Source organism: Phascolarctos cinereus, unplaced genomic scaffold, assembly GCF_003287225.1.
Source record: "Phascolarctos cinereus isolate Bilbo 61053 unplaced genomic scaffold, phaCin_HiC Scaffold_9;HRSCAF=440, whole genome shotgun sequence".
Taxonomy (NCBI): Eukaryota; Metazoa; Chordata; class Mammalia; order Diprotodontia; family Phascolarctidae; genus Phascolarctos; species Phascolarctos cinereus.
The window spans coordinates 247,473,426-247,495,526 of record NW_027556402.1 but is presented as its reverse complement, the minus strand read 5'-3'; the positions used below and the strand labels follow the sequence as shown (position 1 = coordinate 247,495,526).

Below are 22,101 nucleotides of genomic sequence, written 5' to 3'. Positions count from 1 at the left end.
CTTGAGAGAGCTGAATTGGGGGATTATGTTTCCAAACCTGAAGTCAGCAGTTCCAATGAAGATTAGATCAGTTTCTGACTGTGGCTTTTTTCACCTGTCATAATACTCTTAATAAGTGTCTGTTTCTTTGTTTGTTTGTTACATTTTCAGTGAATTGCATAGATAGTAAGTAATCTAGATGATCACTGAAGTCTAGGTTATTAAAGGAAGTTTGATAAGCATATTGATAAATTATCAAAAGTACAGTGGAAAAGTTTTATCCCATTTAATAAAGAATGTATAATGAATTGAGGGTGGGACCTGAGTGTTAATTAATTACCTCTCAGTAATCAAAGCGTATTGGCTCTTTATTAGGGCCTCATACAAATATTAAATCTGGTTTAGCTTTTATAGCCTTTAATAACTCGACTTCTTCTTACCTTACTCCTTCTATTTACCCTGATCCAGTGATACTGTCTACCTTACTTTTCCTTAAACACTCCATCTTCTCACTCAGAGCATTTTTTCTGGCTATATCACAGGCTTAGAGCCCTCTACCTCCTTATGCCTGCATCCTAGATTCCCTGGCTTCCTTCAGGTCCCAGATAAAGCCCCAAATTCTTCAAGAAGCCTTTTCCCATTCTTAATCTCAGTGCCCTCCCTCTGAGACTGTTCCCTATTGATCCAGTACAAATCTTTTATTCATCATTGATTCCATGTTGTCTTTGGATTAGACATTGAGCTCCTTGAGACCTAAAACTATTTTTTTTTGCTTTTATTTCCCTGTCACTTAGCACATTACTTTTAGCAAAGCAGAAGACAATGAATGCTTGTTGACAAACTAATTATGACAGATATGTTATGATTTTAGTAATCAATGTAGAAACAAACTAACATACCTCCTTTATTGCCTTAGAACTTGGAATAAGAATAAGGAAAATGAGCCAGTAGCATGCAGGGTACAGTTGGAGGCGAATATCTCTGTGTGTGTGTGTGTGTGTGTGTGTGTGTTGTGTGTTGTTGTTGTTGTTGTTGTTGTTGACACAAAATTAGAATTCCAGTGTCAGGGGTTGGGGAAAAGAAGATTGTCCAAATATGAATCCAACAACAAATGGAAGATGGACTTCCAGATCCTTCACAGATGCATGTATGTTCTGAATTAAATTGTTCTTTGCCATAACCCAGCAACTGAATACACTGATTTCCAAATTAGAAAAATAATGAATTTAAGGAAGAAAAAGTAGAATTTGAGGGTAACATAATTGGTTATTATTAAGCTTCTAAGAATGACAGGTGATATACAGGGAGTCCTGATGTGGGTCCTCTACATCATGGGGTTATGTTTGTTCCTCTATTCTCATGTCCATAGGAATATAGCCTATGAAATATCTCAACTCTTTTCCTTTGGTAAAGATTCATGATACATTAAATTACCTAAATAAGTGGGCCACATCAAAAACTATCTTTCTATACTCAAATACATAGGTTCAGGTAACTGTAGAGACCAATAATGGCAGCACATGAATAGAGTGTGTATTCTACACTCTGGTCCACATTACCTTTCTCTAACCCTTCCTGTTTTATGTACTTCCTTTTCAAATTGATGAATGAAGAAAATGACAATATAATCTAGGTGAAGGTCCTGCTCAGAATCAGAACTATAGTTAGGGAATATGAGTATAATTTTGAAGGCACCCTTACCAATCCTGCCTGACTCTTAGCTAATGACCACAAAGCACTCAATTAGTTGAACTGGAGTTAATCCATCTGAAGTATGTACAAGATAACCAAGTATCAGCTTTCAACAAGTTTATGAGGGTTTCATATTAATTCTGTTCTATCATAATCCCCACCCTCTCCCAAATTCTAATACTTTTGCTCTTTTATCTAAAACTCATCCTGTTTGTAGCTGGTTTGTACAGACTGGTTTGAATGTTGTATTTCCAATTAAAAGGTAAGCTTAAGAACAAAAACAGTCTTGTCTTTCTTTGTATCTCCAACAATTAGTACAGAACGTGGTATATAATAGACATTTAATAAGTATTTACAGATAGACAAAAATAGGATAAAGTAGCATTTACTTTTAAGTCCATATGAACGGGTACTTGAATGACCTCAGAATATCATTAGATCATTCAACAAAATATGTACATAGGCATACACACACACACACACACACACACACACACACACACACATATAGTTTTAAGCAGATTTCTGAAACTCAAATCCTCCTTCCCTCACCTATACCAGGATAAGGGTGCACACACAGCTCACATTCCTTCACTTGCAATTCTGCTTAGTTTTATGAATGACTCTCTTAGTAGGAAGTAGAAAGACTCCCAAGAATTGATATGAAATTCTTAGTCCACTGTCTTGTGATTTCCACTTTTAATCAATATAATTTTACTTGGTTCTGGGCCCTTGTCTGCTTTTGATCCCTAAGCTTATTTCTCCTCCATTCTTTTCTACAACTATCTTCCTTTCAGACTGTTAACAACAGATGTCAAATAGGTAGCCCACTTTGGATTACTGCCTGAATAAGCTTAAAAATAATTAGGAAATATGTAACAAAATAAATAAAAATATTATAAAACATAATGTTAATATGTGGTTTTCTAAGTCAATATGTAACTATAGCGGTCCTTGTTTGAATTTGATACCCTTTCTTTATTCATTTTTCAATACTTTTACCTACTATCTAATTTTCTTATATTCCTAGCCATTTACTGATTGGGCCCTTTATATGACAACCCCTGCCTTAGCTTATGAATCTCATGGTTTACTTGAATATTTATCAATTTATATGTTTTTAAAAATTTGGCTAGGGTTGGTAAGGACTCTCTTCGCAGCCTCCTTCACATCCTTGTTCCTCAGGCTATAGATCATAGGATTCAGCATGGGAATCACTAGTGTGTAGAAGACGGAGGCCATTTTATCAGTGTCTAAGGAATGGTTTGAGCGGGGCTGCAAATACATGAAAAGGAGTGTCCCATAGAAAACAGTGACAGCCATCATGTGGGAAGCACAGGTGGAGAAGGCTTTCTTTCTCCCTTCTGCTGAACGTATCCTCAGGATGGCCAAGATGATGTAGAAATAGGACACAATTACAATGATCATGGAAAAGAAGAGATTAGTTCCTGAAAAAATAAAGACTGCCATTTCTGGGATGTAGGTGTCAGAGCAGGATAATGCTAACAAAGGGACATTGTCACAGTAAAAATGATTGATGACATTGGAAGAACAGTAAGACATTGAGAAAACACAAGAGGTGACAGTCACTGCTGTAGTTAAACTGTAGATATAGGTAAGGACAACAAGTAGAATGCAAACCTTCTGTGATACCACAACCATGTATAACAAGGGATTGCAAATAGCCACATAGCGGTCATAGGCCATGGCAGCCAACATGAAAATCTCAGCAACAATGAAGACTAAGAAGCCTCCCAGTTGAGTTGCACACCCATAATAGGAAATGGTTTTCTTCTCTACCAAGAAATTGACCAGCATCTGGGGAGCAATGACAGTGGAATTGCCAAGATTGATGAGAGCCAAGTGTCTCAGGAAAAAGTACATGGGAGTTTGAAGTCGAGAATCTATAGTACTAAGTGTGATGATTCCCACATTTCCGGTCACCGTCACTCCATAGATTGCTAAGAAGATGAAGAAGAGGGGAACTTGAAGCTCTGGACACTCTGAGACTCCGATGAGAATGAATGTGGTCACGTGGGAGACATTTGTTGGAATCATTTATTCTGTTGGTTCATCTGTTATTGGGAAAAATGTGGAGCTGGTTTAGAGGGTTTAGGATGAGTTTCCCAGAAATGCCATTTCAAGTAGACAATGATGTCCTGGAATTTATTGCGCTGTTATCACAAGTTAGAGAAATCTGTCAGACTTGGAGAGATATTTTACATGAATTCTAAGCTATATTTAATGATGCAAAAGAACCAGGATACAAAGCTCTTTCAGGGAAGAGTTAGGATTCTTTCAATAATGATAACTCATCTCAACAGAATAAGCTTCAGCATTGTAACCTGAGGAAAGGGGTTAAAATTCTGTTCTGTCGCATGCTAGCCATATGAGCATATACAACATTCCTGGAACTTGGGTTTCTCATTTTTTTTCAAAGAGGCATTTGACTAAATAATTGCTAACCTCCTTTCCAACCTTAGATTTGTTTTCCTCAAGAGTTAAGAAAATAAACAAGTGCATCATTTAAAGGTTTTGATTTTATGTTTCTTTGGTGATAATCACACAGTATTAAAAAGTGTTGAGTCCATAGAAAATACTCAGCAAGGACTTGTTAGAGATTACACTTCAATTCTACAGGGAAAATCATAGCCCTCCCTCAAGTCTAGTGTATTCCCTCTGCTGATTATCTCAGATTTATCATGAATTTAGTTTGCTTTTACCTAGGTGTTTGCGTGTTGTCTCCCCATTAGACTGTGATCTCTTTTACAGCAGCAACTGTCTTTTCACTTTCTTTGTGTCCCTAGCACTTAGCACAGTGTCTGACACATAACAGATATTTAATCAATGTTTATTGACCGACAAAAATCCTTCTTTTCTGAGAAAATCAGTGATCATTTTCAGAAGCTCTAATGATTCTGTTTATAGGACAATAATTGTTTTATTGGGGGAAAAGAAAACATCTACAGGCTTGGTAGATGGTGCAGTAGTAAATAATAATTCGGTAGAAACTTAGAAATTATATTAAATCTTAGACTGAATTATAGAAACATTATATTTAATATCAAGAGGGAACCAATACCGTTCTCCTCTTCTCTGATGAAAAGTCAAATCTGTGTTCATTTCTAAGCACAACAGTTAAGGAAGGAAGTTGATAATGTGGAAAATAACTAATATCAAGAACAACTGAAATTTTACCACATAAAGATTAGTCAAAGAAATGGAAAGTGATTAAACTGGTGAAGAAAAGAATTGCAATTGAGTGGGAGCAAAACAGCTGTCTTTAAACATTTTAAGGTCTATCACTTCTAGGACTCAAAATACTCAAACTACAATAGGGGAAACTGAGGCACAGCTCCAAGCCAATAGCACTTTATTTAAGGGATCAGACTTCTTCTAATGAAGTGGATCTCAAATTTTCTTCATGATCTGACATGCCTTCTGATCCCTATGGCCTTACTTAAAGAACTTGGTACCCAGATATACAGAAGAGGCAAAGTAAAATACAAAACCCAAAAACTTTGCTCTTGACCCTCCAGGTGAGCACAAAATGATGTAATCAACATGAGGTCATGGGTTGGGTGGATCAGGGGTCATCTCTGCTGACTAGGTCATCATAACATGGGCTTCTCCTCATGTTGGGCAAGACAGGATGGTCTGGAGATACAAAAATAAATTGGGGGACCATCCATATTATGCCAACACTTCCCATCCATCCTGAGTTTCACTATGGCAACTGAGAAAACAGGATGGAGATATCATTTCAGAATTCTTGTGGTTATACAAGTGAACTTAATAACTGGTAAATAAGTGGTAAACAGTGAATTTAGAGTTTTAAATCTTGAGGCCTATTGTAAGAAAGAAACTATCTTGTCTAATTATCCCTTCATGTAAAATATTTATTAATACATGTTGCTCTTGTACTATTATCACATAGCTAAGTTGACTAAATGTATATTATTAGATGCATATTTCATTAATATTTGTTAACGATTATCAACCCTTATGGAATCACACTGAATTGATTAATACTGATTGGAATAAAATAGGGATTCAAATGAATCATTTCCCTCACACTGAGAGGAGAGATTCTACTTGTTTTATTTAACCCATCAGAGTAGAAATAAGAGTAATGAGTAGAAGAGGCAGGAAACCAAAGTTTGATAAAATTAAAGGAAAATTATGCTAAAATATATATGTGTCAGAAAATGGAATGGCCTATCTTGAGAGGCTGAGAGTTTACCATGATGGGAGTTCTTCAAGTGGCGGCTACTGGTGACAGAACATTGAAATTAAGAATCCACTCAACTGGGTTAGGAGGAGAATACATTTTGAGCCCCTGTAAGTGAATGACTTTTAGAAAGCAAGATCAATTGGAGGTGTGAGAGACTGGAGTACTTAGGGTCTACAGTGGAACCTTAGTTCCACTAGACTTTTTAAAAGCTTAATTGGAATTTATTTAAGTTGTACTCAGTGGAAGAAAGAAAACAAGCATTCATTAAACACCTACCATGTTCCAGAAACTGTGCTATAGGCTTTTCAAATATTATTTTACTTGGTCCTCACAAAAACCCTGGTAGGTAGGTGCTATGGGAATTTCAAACTAGAGTGAAAATGAAAGTTGATGAGACCAGGCACATTACAGTGAATCATATTTTTTAACAGAAGATATTCATCTTTCTTTGATGATAGGCACATAAACTGATATCCTAAGTACATTTAAAAGGGTTAGCATTCCCAAACACTCGTGAGGTACAATGTAGTTCTAGCAAAAATAATAAATAAATAAATAGATGAATAAATAAATAAATAGTTGACTGACTGAATAAATAGATGAATAGATAAATAAATAAATAGATACATGAATAAATGAATGAATGAATAATTCTGGGTTTGATTTGTACCAGACTCATTTTTTTAGGCATTAGATGTTTTCTGTTTAATCTTAATGAGCTCAACTTTGGATAAAGGACATGAGTTACAAAGAAGTGCATTTCATTTCCATGTAAGATATAAGGCCATATTTCCTCAGAAAAAATATTTTCCGTAATTGAGAGCACGCTGGGAGGTACTAGGCTCCCTTTTGTTAGAGTTTTTCAAACTCATGGGTTTCCCAGCTTATCTAAAGGCAGATGCTGGATCAGACACCAGTTGGTCAGTATGTCTTTCATAGTCCTTTCTAAGTGAGATTCTTTTCTGTCACTTCCAACTTCAACATATGTGGAAATTTTTTTAAAAAGATGATTCAATAAAATCTTAATGGTTCAAGCAATAGTGACCAGTCAGATTCTTCTGTGATATCCTTCCAAGGTATTGAGCTCCTGCATTAGTCTAAGCTCTTTATCCCTAGTGAATACTATGGGATTCTGCACTGGTTTTCAACCTCAAAGTACTGCAGAAATATGAGCTATTCTTATCTACTTTAGAACTCTCATCATCCCTTTGACTCTGCCCAGTGATGATTCAGGCATTATCATGCACATAAATGCCAGTAAGGGTCCCACAATTCAGCAGCAAGTTTAGGTTTTTAAGACAATTGATGGTCAGGCATAAAGGTACACATCTATGGCTCCTACTCCTGAGAAGAATGAGGCTGGGGTTCTGAGCTCCAGTAGGATTAAAGCTGATAAGATGACTTGCACCAGCATAGTGAGGCCTTAAAAACATGAGAAATGAAGCAGTCTAAGTCAGACATGGAACAGGTCACAGCTCCTAGAAAAGGGGGGAGGTTGGGTTCATGAGCAGCCATAGCACATCCAGACTGGGTATGTAAGGGAAATCAAGCCTCAAAAAATATATATAATTACTACGGTTCTATGTAGTAGATAAGCTTGCAACATCTTAATCGTCCTTACCTGTTCCCTGACAATATGATCCAAACTGATTCTTTATCACTTTTGAAGGAAATGTACCTCCTCCTACATTACCAAAGTAATCTTCATAGACTCTAGGAAGAAGAAAATAAAGCAGAAGGAAAGAAGGAAGTAAGAAAATGAAGAAAGCAAAGAAGGGACAGAGAGAGGGAGGGAAGAAAGAAAGAAGGAAGAGAGAAAGGTAGGAAGGAAATGAAGAAGAGAGGGACAGAAGGAAAAATGAAGAAAGGAGAAAAACAGAAAGGTAGGAAAGGAGAAGGAAAGGGAGTAAGAGAAGAAGAAAGGAAGAAAGAAAAGTAGGACAGAAAAGAGGGATGGAGAAAGCAAGGAAAGAAAGGAGAGAGGAAGAGAAAAAGAAAGAGAGGGACCAGGGGAGGAAAGAAGGAAGAAAGGAAATAAGGAAGGAAGGAAAGGAAAAAGAAGGAAGGAAGGAAGAGAGGGAGGGAAGAAGGAATGAAGGGAGGAAGGGAGGGTGTTTAAAATTAGCCATTTTGATGAGTTAGTAAACCACTAGTGATACATTCAACAAGTCAAAGTGGTGGGGTAGATTTGAATGCGTAGATTTCAAAGCTCATCAACTTTAACTACCAGGCAATATGGCTAAGACAATCACAGCAATTGAAGCAGGTGTAGACTTTCATACTAAGTGACCTTAGAACTCTATTGCTCACATGAAACAATGTCTACTGTAGTCATTGAAGACACTAGCCAAAGAAGCTGCAAAAACTGACTAATTAGCAAAAGTTCAAGTAGAAACAGAGATCCACGCAAAAGGTTCTTATTAAAGTGAGAAAAAAAAAATCAGAATTCCTCTCTGATCCTGTCTTTCCTTTGATACTGTCAGGAAACACCCCTGGCAAACCCTTCCCACACTATTCCTCTATTTCATCCCAATAGGCCTTGTTCCTTGGGATTTTCTGCCACAATATGAAGACTAAGCCATTGCCATATGTGTTCATTGAGCCTTTAGTTTATAAAAGTAAGTTTTATGTCTGACCTCCCTCACTCTGAACCCAAATCTTTTAACACAATGTGTATATCTTCTCCTTATTTTTTTTTCAGGCAATTGGGGTTAAGTGACTTGCCTAAGGTCACACAGCTAGTAAGTGTTAAGGGTTTGGTCTGAAGCTGGATTTGAACTCAGGTCCTCCAGACTTAAGGGCTGGTGCTATATCCACTGTGCAACCTGGCTGCCCCACCTTATCATTTTTTAACGTTCTTTTTCTTCTCTCAACAAGTCTGTCTGCTCTAGTCAGAAATGATCTGTAATCAATCAGAGGGATGTTAATGCTTTCCAAACAAGCAATAGTTTGGTAGAGAATGAGAGAAGAGTTATAATAGCTTACCTTAACCTACCATATGTTATTATCTATGACTGAGCAAATCTACCTGGCTCACTCAAGCATCCATGGCAAATTAATCCCTTTGGTCATGACAACATTAGAGACAGGCTCCCAGTATTCCACTCTCTGGAATCTTCTGTACAATCTAATCTCCACAAAAAACTTCTAATAACAACGTATTCTCAGAAGTTAGATTCCTGAATCCTGGGAAGGAACATTTTAGGCCAAATGTTCTTGCAACTTGTATTATTATTATTACATACCCAAATGGTTTCATTTTTTTTAATGGTCTGCTTCCATTGATGAATGACTAATGCTCTATCTTTATTGTTCTTTCCTTCCAAATGCATCATCTATTCTCTACTGAGAGATATGAGACATTTATTTATATTTAGATATAACATTCCTGCTTGGTAAGTAAGCATGAAATTCATTCATATTATTAGACAGATTTCTATCCTAATGGTCCACCTACTCAGTCCTGCTTAACTATGTAGCAGAGTATGTTAAACCAAAGAGAAGATGGCCATGGTAACAATGGTCTGGACAAAATGAAATCTGAGAATCAAAGCTCTTGACAAACATGGTATCCCCAAACCCAGTAGAAATTATTAGATTTCTTTTAACTATAGTACTCCACTGCTAGTCCAGTTAGATAACAGTTGTCCCTAATTCCTTATTCCTTTTCTAAGGCTACCATCATCTAAAAACAAGCAAACAAACAAACAAAAAAAAATAAACACCATAACACAGAAGATGGAAAACGGAACTGAAAAATCAGGAAGTCCTGTCTTGAAGTTTGGCCTCCTATGTGGATTAGTTGTGTGACCTTTGATGACTTACTTAATGTCTAAGTAACCTAGAGAGAGCTCTACCCTACACAGATTTTAAACAAGATCTGAGAATGGATGAAGGGACTTCTGTACAGTGCTGGAAAAGTAGATCAACATGGAACTAATGAAAGTTCAACAACTACCTTCTCAGTCCTAGGCTCATAATTTCATTCCTACCAAAGGGTTTGAATAGTATTCTTTCCTTGGGCTCATTCAAGTTCCACAAAGACAGAAACAACATTTCAGTCCTTAGAGTAACTGGTGGCTGTCTGCACAATATAAAGGCAACTTAGGTAGTGTAATGAAGGTTGTTTGACTTTTGTTCCCATTGGTCTGCTAAAGATAAACAAAAAAGAACCAAAACCACGCCGGGATTGACTTACCTATTGAAGAAAAATTAGTGCCCTGTACTCATGTGGCTCAGCCTCATGGATTTTTCTGTGGAGTTTTGCTTGTTCCTGAAGTGTCTAGGGACTTCTTATGTATGACAAATTCGGGGTCCCCAACATCACATAAAACACTAAAAAAAGCCCAATACAGAGCCACTTTCACAGGGGAGCAAAGGCACTCTGGGGACTAATTACTAAGAATTCCTTTCCATATTAGTTTGGCCCCCAAGTGCATTTATGGGGGAAAAAAAGTTTGTGAATTAGAGCCATTACTTTTACATGCAATCTTTTCTTGTGGAAGATTGATTGTCAAGGATTATTTTAACATAAAGAAAATCTGGCTCAGTGGCCCAAAGTTCATCAATTGATCCCATGGACCCTAGGATAGTTGATCTAATAGTGGCTATTCCTCAATGATTCCTGCCGCTACTTTTATTTTCCCTTCTTTCCTGGAATGTCTTTCTCCTTTCTGCCCTCCCCCTTTACTGTTATCTTTGACATTTACAATTATTTTTAAAAAAATGTTGTTTGCAAATTCAGAATGTGTTCAACACTTTCCTAATGTCAAGGTTATGTTGTTTTGATCATGGCCATATGATTCAAGCACTGTGACTTACGTATCAACAAGTATTCATTAAGTGCCTACTATGTTAGTTGTACAATACTAGATGATAGGATATGACTAAAAAGTATGAAAAGAATTCTACTGATGAGCTTACAATCTGATAGGGCACTGTAACGCATCTATTCATTCATGTGTTCAGAAAACATTTATTAAATGTCTGTTGTGTATAGATAGTATTACTCATGAAAGAGATCTCCAGGGAGATATGAAAACTTTTTCTTTTTTTTTAAATGAATATTTGCATTGAATCTGTTGATGTGAAAAAAATATTGCAAACTGCTTATAGATTATATATGAATCTGACAAGATATGAATTTAGGCTGTATCTAGAGTGGTGGTCTCAATGTGAGCTCTATGATTATTTTTTAAAATTTACTGACAATGTAATCAGTTCCCTTGTAATCCTTTATATTTATGGAATACATTTAAAATCATCTTTCATTTTTTTATTTAATTAATTTATTTTGATTTATCAACAATCACTAAAATCATCTTTCAAAAAAGACATCTGTAGGCTTTACTAGACATAGGGGTTGATGATACAAATTGATAAGAATTACTGACCTATGATATTCAAGTTACAAATATATGTATTATAACAGATAAAGGCATAAATGGGAATCAGTCTCTGGAATGCTGGTAAGAGTAAAAAACTAATTTGAACAAGAAACCTGTCTATTGCATAAATAGGTTGGAAGTCCTTTGATGGAGATGACATTAGCCACCACCTTCCCATTAATGGCTCACTTCCTTTATGTTTTTAGATTCCACTTAGGGTCTTGCTGTGCTCATTTCAGGAAAGATGCCCAGGAATCCATGGTCCAGGAATGCTTAATCTTGCTTCAGGACCTCTTCAGGGACTGATTTTTTCATTGCTACTGCTGGTTTTGCCTGGTCCTGCCCTGGTGTTCCCTACTATGTGTAATACTAAGAGATGCTTCATGAACCTTCTACTCTTCTATAATCTTACTTTAGCCATGTTCCCCATCCCATGTCTCAGTTTCCCTCTTCTCCAATCATTGACAGCACACTGTGTATTTTTCTTCTGAACCTCTGATGAATAACATCTTAGGAAATGTAATTTTTATTTTTAGTGATTATGTTAAAGTATTCTATTTGTTGTAAGAAAAGCTTTCTATTTGGAGTGGGGTGGTGGTGAGTTAGTTGGAAGTCATAGGAATGCCTAAAACAGAGGACATCAATAAATATATCTTTTTAAAAATTTTGAAGGGAGCAAAACCAATCAAGTAATTTTGTTGTCCCCTTATTAAAGAAACACTTTTAAATATGAAATGTGCATAATAAAAGTCCACAACTTCTTATAATATTTTTTTATGTATAATATATTGAAAAAATATGTTTTTAATGATTGTATAGTTTGTGATTAAAAACAGAACAGAAGAAATGAAATTTTGGTCATTCTTCATAACCCAGCTTGACCTAAAGGCAAAGGAAAAGGTATATAAATTCATCTATTATACATAACTTAAATGAAAAATATCATCTTAATACAACTTCCAGGCTTTTCTACTTCCTACCTATTAACATTCCTCAATTTAGTATTATATATTATTCATTGAAAGCTCATTTTCTGAGGAGTCCATTGGCTTTACTAGATTGACCAATGGGACCCATGACCAAAAAAAGAAATTAAGACAAACAAATGAACAAAAACAAACAAACAAAAACTTCAGATTAGTGTCAAAGCATTTGCTTTAGGATAACATTCAAACTCCACTATTGTGGTGTTATTACAACCTGGTTCTAATCTATTTTTCCTTTAGGTTCTTTGTGTTCCTTTCAAACTGGTTCACTTGCTATTTGCCATACCTACTATATCTCCTGTTTCCCTACCTTGATATACAGTTCCTTATGCTTGGAATAGTATCCCTCCTTATCTCTGTCTCTCCAAACACAAATGTCTTAAAGATTTACCCTGAGTGAATATCCTTCCCTCGGAAGGAGCTCTCTATCATACCTTCCTTTCCTAGGAAACTCATCACAGAAAAATCCCATTATTCTGCAATATTGAATTCCTGTGCACTCTCATCACAGCACCCTCTCTTCTGATAATTGGACCCTCTGATGGAATGATGAACTTCTACATAAAGAGAGCTTCTAGCAGTTTTTCTCTATATTTCCCACTACATGCACTGCTTTTGAACTTTCATCATGCCTTCCTATCTCTCCCCCTGCCTCCACTTTTCAGCATGCTTTTATTTGTTACCTTCCCTCATATGACTGTAATCTCCTAAAGTGCAGGAACTATCTTCTTTAATTCATTTTTTTATTCCTAGTGTTCAATATAGTTCTTTTACGTAGTAGATACTTAACAAATCTTCATTGACTGATATTATGGAATAGGGAAAATCAAACCTTACATGCAAAGGAGTACTGATCATTTATATTATCCTGGATTCCTTTGGTATATATGCGTGGTGGGGTCAGAACTGGATCCAAATGTATGGTGGACCTTTTCCCTTAGGCTTGATAGAGGCCACAAAGCCACACATTTGTCTCATCTTTTTTTCCTCTATTCATCAGTTCCTGGCCCAGCTTTTTTGTTGAACAGAACAATATCATGTATCAGAGGCTGAAAAAAATCTGCTATTTGGATCTCCACAGACTGGGGGAGGGTCAGATATAGTTGAGTACTTTTGCAAATATGTGGTTTGGTTTGTGCCTCCCTGCTGCCTGGAACATGGCAGGTAGGGAAGGACGGAGTGTTGAATAAGCATATTAAGGGTTAAGGATTCTTCTCTGTTGTTGCTTCATTCAGTTTGTACCTTGTTTGTTTTTATGGTGTTCTATGTGTTGGAGACAGCTGAAGTAGCTTTATCTTGTGTGAATAATTCCTGTTTTGGAGAGGTTTGAGAAGATGTGAGGATCTGAGAAAATGTCTAGTTCTCCATCTTGTTCACCTGACCTAGAATATATATTGCACAATAAATAGTAAATTTTCATCAATTTTCTGTCATCCTTTTCAAGTTGTTTTTTCAAGTTTAATTTTCAAGTTGTATGTCAAAGGCGTGAGCAATGGAATGAGCAGATTGTAAACCCAGTCCATTGATTTTTGATACAGAATAATTAAGGAGACTTACGTTGTGAGTATATACAGGTTAGAGTCCCATGGAACACAACCATGATTGTGAGGTTGGGCACACAGTAAGAGAAAGCTTTGTGCCTGAGTACAAAAAAGACTCTCAGGTTCAGAGTTGATCCTAAGGATGGCTATGAGTTTGAACAAGTAAGAAAAAAAATCAGGAGAGAGGAGATCAAATTGAAAGCAGAAATCATTAGCATTATGTAATTCTATTTCACTTGTATTAAGCCAAAACAGCTTGTCAATAGCCAAAGGGTAAAATTATCACAGGTGAAAGTTTGATTACTTTTAAACTGTAAAAAAAGATATATTAAAGTTCTTTATTTTCTCAAGGAGTGACACAGAAGAATCATAGTGAAAGGACACAACATAATGTCTGACATGATGAATGTGGAGAGCAGGGGCTTACAGAGAGCAAAATAATGGTCAAAAGTCATCATTGTCTAATGAAAAGCTTGTCATTGAACTGAGACCTGAAGAGACCTAAGTGGGTTGCCAGGAAATACTATTTCCCCCCCATTATGAATGTGATCTGCATTTTGAGAGAAATGTTTATAGAATATCCAAGATCAAGAAACACCATATTCCTGCAGAAAATGTATGTGGCAATACACAGGAGATACACCAATAGCAATTAAGAAGAGCTGTGGTTTGGTTTGCTTGTGTGCTAATATACTGAATGGAATAGATCACTCTAGCAGTGAGAGGATATATGTGGGAATTTCATCCGTATGTACTTACCTGGAACATCCCTTCACCAATTTGACCTCATTATTCTGTTGATGAATTCCTCCTTTGACTTCCATTTGGGGAAGGATGCGGGATGACCAACCTTCATTATCCTCAGAGCTTTGCTTAGGACTCAAAGGATTTCTCCACCATTTTACCTATCTCCTTTCCCCCATTCCTGTGAATATCATTTCTTCTGACTACCATCTTTACTTTTCAGTTTCCTTTTGCATATTTTTTTCACATTCATCCCTCCTAGAGAATAGGAACTGTTTTCTTTCTTGTATTTGAGTCCCCAACATTTCAGAGGTGCTTACCAATTGCTTGTTTCTTTTCTTCACCTTCCCTTCCCTTGCACTTAGCACAGTGTCTTTGCAAATAGTAATCACTTAATACAGGTTGGTTGCATTACCTTCCCTGTTGGAACTTGAGACTGCTCAGAAAGACTCAAACCTACTTTATGAGGGTCCAAGGTACCTTATAAATAGAAGGCCACATTCAGTAATAATTCTTTTGAACCCTCAAGCATAGGAGACTCGCTATATTTTTCTTATACACTCTGTATGAGAAAATACTTCCAGAAATTAGCAGAAGACCATTCCCCTCATTATTCAGATGGTAAATTTGATTGATTACTAGATGAATTCATTCAATATTCACCTTATGTTTTCCTGGTCTTTATCATGTTTTCAAACCTGGAATTTCAACATCTTAGTTCTTGCCCACAACTGTTAAGTAGAATTAAGCAAGATGAATAAAATGTGCAGATGGCTCTGAGTTCACAACTTTTAAGGAGATGCCTCCAAAAGCTCACGGACTGGCAAGGAACTGGAGACTAGGAAAATGATGGAGGAGCTGATCATTACAGGCCCAGTCAAAAATTGTAGAGTTTTTCCAAAAATAGCCTTTTGATAAACTATGAGAAAGAATCATGTCTGACTCCATACTTTTCCAGGCAAAATCAAATGATAAAGGCTAAGGGAGATGAGTGCGCAGTGACTTGTGTAGGTGGGGGTGCAAGTCAGAAACACAAATGGTTCCCATAAAAGGTAGGTGTATGAGTAGATGGTGTGAATTGGATAGGCAAGTCCCCTGACGTACTCTGAATAATTTCTTCCAAGGAAGTACTGGTTCCTAGACCTAAATATTAACTCAGAATTGGTTTTCACATATTTATGAATTCTATGATTTAGAAACTCTGATAAATAAGTGAATGAATGGTCATGAACACATTAGTATTCTGCTAAGGGCTAGAGATAAAAATATAAGCAGAGTATCTATGATTGAGAAGCTCACATTCTAATACTGTTTGAGAATGTGTGGGTATGTGCACATGAACATGCACGGGCATGTGGTAACCAAGGAGAAACACATTAATTTGAAAAGTTAAAGGAATATTGAGTGTGACCACAGGGGACTCAATTCATCCAGGAGAAATAACAGAGTTGATATAATCATATTTCTAGAAGTTGGGGGGGGGCAGGAGCAATGGTGATGATGTGGAATAGGATGTGCAATACCCAGCTAGGTGGTTTATGAGAAGATGCCTGGGGACTAGACAATTTCATGGATCAGACCTACCTGAATTCAGGATACTACTATTTAGTAGGCCAGGTAGGGCAAATACCATACTTGTACTGATATTGTCTATGTTCCTTAATAGAATAACATTCTTGGTTTTCATTTGCTTGCCTCAAGATCCAGGTCCCTAACCCCTTCCCAAAAGGGTATTATCTCTTTCAATTTCCACTATTTACATTATCACTAACATTTGTCAGGCATGACTGGAATATAATACACCATTTTTGTCTGATACTGCCATGACTCAGGACAGCATAGACACACAAGAAACACAAGTATAGGTACTACTTCAGATTTTGGTTGTGGTGTTCCTTTTCAAAAGCAGGCATGGCATGGTAGATAAAGTTCTAGGATTGCAGTCAGAAAGGGCTAAATTCACCTATTTCCTGTGACCCATATAAGCCATATAATGATAGACAAAACATTCAACATCTTTAAGTCTTAATATCCTTATCTGTAAAAAGGACCTGATGGAATGGCACAGATATAAGCATGGATACATGATAGAAGAGATGTATCTTGGTAGGTACACATTAAATATGGTAGGTTTGTCCAGCAATGCATTTGACCAAGCCATGGAGAAGAGGTGGAATTTAACTCCCAGGACTGTTATGATGCTCAAATGACATAATACATATAACATGTTTTATAAAGTTTTACAGAATTATATAACCTCTTACTGGTGGTTGTTGAGGTTCTTTGGCCATGTATTCAAATACCGGCCTATAAATGATGTCTTCCTCTGGTTATTATTAAAGGGGAAAACGAGATAATTTAAAAAATATTTTCTTCATTGGCTACAGTGAATGGGGAGAGTCTCCATAGTAATTTACATCACAAGAAATGATAGGCTGGGAAACAATGAATGATGGGGGAGAATGTTGCCAACTATACACCACTTCAAAAATGAATACTAGGCAAGGGGATCATTGAGGGAATTATATAAAGTTACTATTTTTAATAACAAAGGGCTGTTCGCTTAATTAACCAGACCCAACAGAAATGATGCATAGGGGACTGGGAAGGGAGGCTGCAATTCCCAAGGAAAAAAAAGAAGAAAAAACATGATGATTAAAAGGGGAAAAAAAAACATTCCACGACAGTTTATTCTTATCATATTTCACATCTCATCACTGGGCCATTGAAAATCATACCCTTCTCTTTATTTCCCATACTCCCATTGAATCTAAACTAAGGATACACTTCTATAAATAAGTCTACTCCAAATCCTTTATCAGTGAAGGAAACAGTATGTGAGAGTTAAAAACTAAAGAACTCAGAATACTAGCTCATGCAGAATGGTTCATTTTAAAGACAGAACTCTCTCTCTCTTCTCCCACTCTTCTCACTGTCTCTTTCCATCTGTTTATCTTTCTGACTTTGTCTTTCTCTATAGCTCTCTGTCTCCCTACCTACACACACACACACACACACACACACACACACACACACACACACACACATACACACACACACACAAATGTAAACCTGCACTAGGATTTTTCAGATCTTCTGAAAACCTCATTTTCTGCTATTATTATCCCATTTTACGATGAAGAAACTGAAAGTGATCACAGTTAAGTGACTGGGCAAGGTTAAAATACTAATAAGCATCAGTGTAGAATTTGAACTCAGTTCTTTCAGTACCCAACTTGTACACCTATCCACTGCAAAGCCAAGCTGCCTAATAAGATGAAGTTGATAATGTGATTAAAAAAATAATAAGGATATATTAAGGTCCTAAATTTAAGCCAAAACTTTCAGTTTTGCTAGTACAAGATAAAGCCAAGGGAATGTCCAGACAGACAGCTGTTATTCTAAAACAAGTGCTGGAGATATATGTGCACTACAACTTCAATATGATGGATAGCTCAGTGGCAAAGTGAATTGAATGCTGAACTTATAGTCTGGAAGACTTGCTTTAGAATCCTGCATCAGTCATTTAGTAGCTATTTGACCATGGACAGGGCATTTAATTTCTCTTGACCTTAGTTTATTCATCTGCAAAATAGGACCAGTGATAACACCAAACTGACCTTTTTTTCCAAGGATTCCATGAGGTAGCATATGTAAAATGTCTTACACAAGTTAATGCATTATATAAATTTTGTCATCATCATCATCATCATCATCATCATCATCATCAATAATTCAAGATGCCAGCCAAACTAATATGATCTTAGTTTGCTTCAGGTTAGACATGGCCTCCAAGACTAATGATTCAAATATCAATTGTACTATGTTCCAGTCAGATAATTTATTGAGAAATCTATTTCATTCTGAGCTCCACATTTTTTAAAGAAGGATGAGCTATACCACAACCAGAGAAGAATAAGTGGACTGGCAAAGGTTATACTATGTAAAAATTGTTTGAAGGAACTGAGGCTATTTAGCCTGGTGAACATCACGGCAAATATTTTGAACTTGAGTGGAAACGGAAGGTATGATAGAAGTCTCAAATCCAGGTGGAAAAGGATTTGTGCCTGCCCTCAGCATAATTCATCCTGAGGATGGCAATAAGAATGAGGAGATGAGGACAATCAGGAGGAGAGGAAAGCATGAAAAAACTAAGAATGATTAACTCTATTTCTTATATGTCAGTGCATAGAATGGACAACAGGGGACGAGTATCATAGTAGAAATACTTGATAACATTATGTTCACAAAAGAATAAAATTTTTTAAAAAGCTTAACTATGAAGAGAAATGACACAAAATGCTAATTCGGTAAGATGATGTCCAACATGATAACCATATAGAGTAGGGACTTAAAAATAACTACTTAATAGTCATAAACCATCGCTGATAGGATGTGCAAAATTCAGTGATCAGGAACATAATAAAGACAAATATCTGGGTTGCACACGAGGAAATTGTAGTTTTCTACTACAAAATTGGCCAGCATTTTGGGACCAATGACAGTGGAACAGCCAGGATCAGTAAACGCCAGCTGCCATCTTGGTCAAGATGATCTTGCCTAAGTGCACCATCATGGTGACAGTGTATATGACCAGGAGTAGGGGGTAGCAGTTTGCAGCTTTGAGCAGTCTCTGAGTCCCACAAGAATAAATTCAGTCCCCTGGGTCACTGTGGTTTCTCTCCATTTCTTCCATGTAGGCAATTACTATGGAAAGAGATGACAATGTCCTTCTTCGATTCCAGTGTCCACCACCCACAAGGTTTTTAGCATGTGATATTGCTGTTCATAAGGTGAGCACTGATTTTTCCCAACAAATTCCAGAATATTAGAGTGACTGCCTTTACCCTGAGCAAAAGGAGTGTTAGAACAAATAAATTTTGTATTATACAAAGTGATTGGTAAATTATGGAACTATTTATGAAGGAGATAAAGCAGAGATAAACTGACCTATCCATAGTGCCCATTTCAAAGGCTGGGGTACATTTTTATTGAAGAGAATGAAGAAAAAAATAAACAATGCTTTACCCATTGTCCAAAAAAAAAAAAAGCCCTGGTAGATCCTGAATCTACATCTCAAATCCTCTGTAATAAGTCATAAAGATAAACTCTTTCATGAAAGAGAATCCTATCACTGATATAATGAACAATGTTCGTAAAACATTTTCCTGAAGTTTTCAATGAGGGACAATATCTACCATCTGAGACAACCCTTTTAACTTTGGTGAAGTTTTACCAGAATTTTTTTTTCCTCACTGAAGCCTGTATTACTGAAGGGATTTTATGAAGATTAATTGAAGTTAGTTGAGATTTTTAGTCAAGAGAAGAGAAGGTTTGGTTTGTAATGTGTGGGAATTTTTTTTTAAATTATATACAGGATTATGTTATTGAAAAGGGAATTGATTTACTCTGATTAGTCCAGAGGTCAGAAATTGGAGTAATTAGAAATATATGAAAAAGGCAAATCTAGATTGTATTAAGAGAATAAATAAACAAAAACAACAACAAAACACTACAACTCCTTAGCAATCCCAAAGTAAAATGGTTTGCCTCAGGAGCTACTGTTCTCCTTTGCAGAGAAAACCAAGGAAATGTATTGTGGTTATTATTTTTCTGTTACTGATGAGAATTTTAATAAAGATAGGTTTGTCTACATTTTCTCCTTGGTACTCTACAGTGTAGAGAGATTTTGCCTTAGCATGAAAGCCACAGATGCTAATAAGCAATCTTCTGCTCAGTTAAAGAGAAAATAGGAAAGAAGGTTTACTTTGAAAAGAAGAAACATAAGCATAAGCTGTCTAAGAATACAAAAGGGAAATTTGTTTTCTTCTAATAAACAATTAGGATCTTATACTGTATAGAATATCAAAGAAGACATTTGCATTGATTGTCTAAGGCTCTTTTCAAGGCACCTTTAACCTCCTTGTTTCTCAAACTATAGATCAAAGGGTTGAGTATGGGAATGACCAGGGTATAAAAGATGGAAGCCACTTTGTCTGTATCAAAGGAGTGGCTAGACTTGGGCTGCAAGTACATAAAAGTTAGTGTTGCATAGAACACAACCACCACAGTGAGATGGGAGCCACATGTAGAGAAGGCTTTGCGTCTGCCCTCGGCAGTTCATCCTGAGGATGGCCATGAGAATGAGTCCATATGAAATAAGAACAACCAGCAGGGAGAAAACTAAATTAAAAGCAGAAAGACTCAGAATGATTAATTCTACATCCTTTGCATCACTACATAAAATACTTAAGAGGGGGAGACTATCACAGTAGAAATGACTAATTACATTAGATTTCCAAAAAGATGAATTAAAAATCTTAATTGTAATCAGCAGTGCTTCAAACAAGCTGTAGAGATATGGTATGGCCACCAAGATGCAGCACATTCTGTCTGACATGGTGACCATGTAAAGCAATGGATTGCAGATGGCTACATAGCGGTCATAGGCCATCACTGATAACATAAAAAGTTCACTTATAATTAATGTTATAAAAACAACTAGTTGGGTTGCACATCCAGCATAAGAGATAATATTTTTCTCCATTACAAAATTAACCAACATTTTTGGGCCAATTGCAGTGGAGTATCCAAGATCAATAAATGCCAGATTCCTGAGGAAAAAGTACATGGGAGTTTTCAGGCGAGAATCAATCTTGGTCAAGATAATCAAGCCTAGATTTCCCAGAGATGTAATCATGTAGATGATGAGAAACAAAAAGAAAAGGGGGATCTGCAGGTCAGGATGATCTGTGATGCCCAGGAGAATGAATTCAGTTACTTGAAATGATGTAGTTTCATTCCACTTATCCATGTCTTCCATGCAGGCAAAGTAATCTGGGATATGGTCTTCGAATCTAGGATGTACCACTCACGAGAGATTCTGTGTGTAGCATATTTGCAAATGCACTGTTCAATATCACATCAAGGAATTCAACAAAGATCTCATTACTTCCCATAACCTCTCCTTAGTGTCTGTACCAGAGACAGATTCTTTGCTGTCTATATGATGAAGGTGAACCTGGGCAAAATTTTGATATATTTAATAACTATCATTTTCAGTGACATAAAAAAAATGTTTATGAAATTTGTTTATATGATGCTCCCATGAGCCACAATCTATATTTACAAATGTGATTGGTCTACCAACCAATATTAGTGCTCAAGCATCCCTATGCTTTTTAAAAAATATATATTATTATTTCTATACTTGCATGAAAAGATCTGTGATACTGGTCAGCTAAAATTTATAATTGGATGGATTTGTAAAAATAAAACAAGACAAAACAAACAAAAACACCACAAAAATCAACTCCCTAACGAAAATACAAATGATCCACCAAAAAAGGTGTGTATTTTTTTAGTCTTAATATTAAGATATGCTGCATTAAAACATAGTTGGTCCTAAGGAAAATTGTTAGTTTCCATATATTATACAAGTAAGAAAGACATTTCTCTCTCAGGTAATTCACATGACATCTAGTCATCCAGAGACATCAAAAGTCTCTGTAGATATCAAAGTGGTAAGGGAATAACCT

At 36.3% G+C, this 22,101-nt stretch overlaps 2 protein-coding genes across 2 annotated transcripts; both read right to left on the bottom strand.

Annotated features, from left to right (window-relative positions):
• Positions 1 to 2,781: 2,781 nt before the first annotated feature.
• On the bottom strand, positions 2,782 to 3,729 carry LOC110199622 (olfactory receptor 8J2-like). The gene has a single exon (XM_020974498.1). The coding sequence runs from the start codon at positions 3,727 to 3,729 to the stop codon at positions 2,782 to 2,784; it is 948 nt and encodes a 315-aa protein (XP_020830157.1).
• Positions 3,730 to 20,428: 16,699 nt separating this feature from the next.
• Positions 20,429 to 21,386, bottom strand: LOC110199562 (olfactory receptor 8K3-like). The gene is given in 2 exon segments (XM_020974436.2): positions 20,429 to 20,684; positions 20,686 to 21,386. Coding segments are annotated over 2 exon segments (957 nt in total).
• Positions 21,387 to 22,101: the final 715 nt, after the last annotated feature.

Excerpts from the sequence above, each read along its gene's own strand:
- LOC110199622 (XM_020974498.1), bottom strand. The coding sequence starts at position 3,729 with ATGATTCCAACAAATGTCTCCCACGTGACCACATTCATTCTCATCGGA.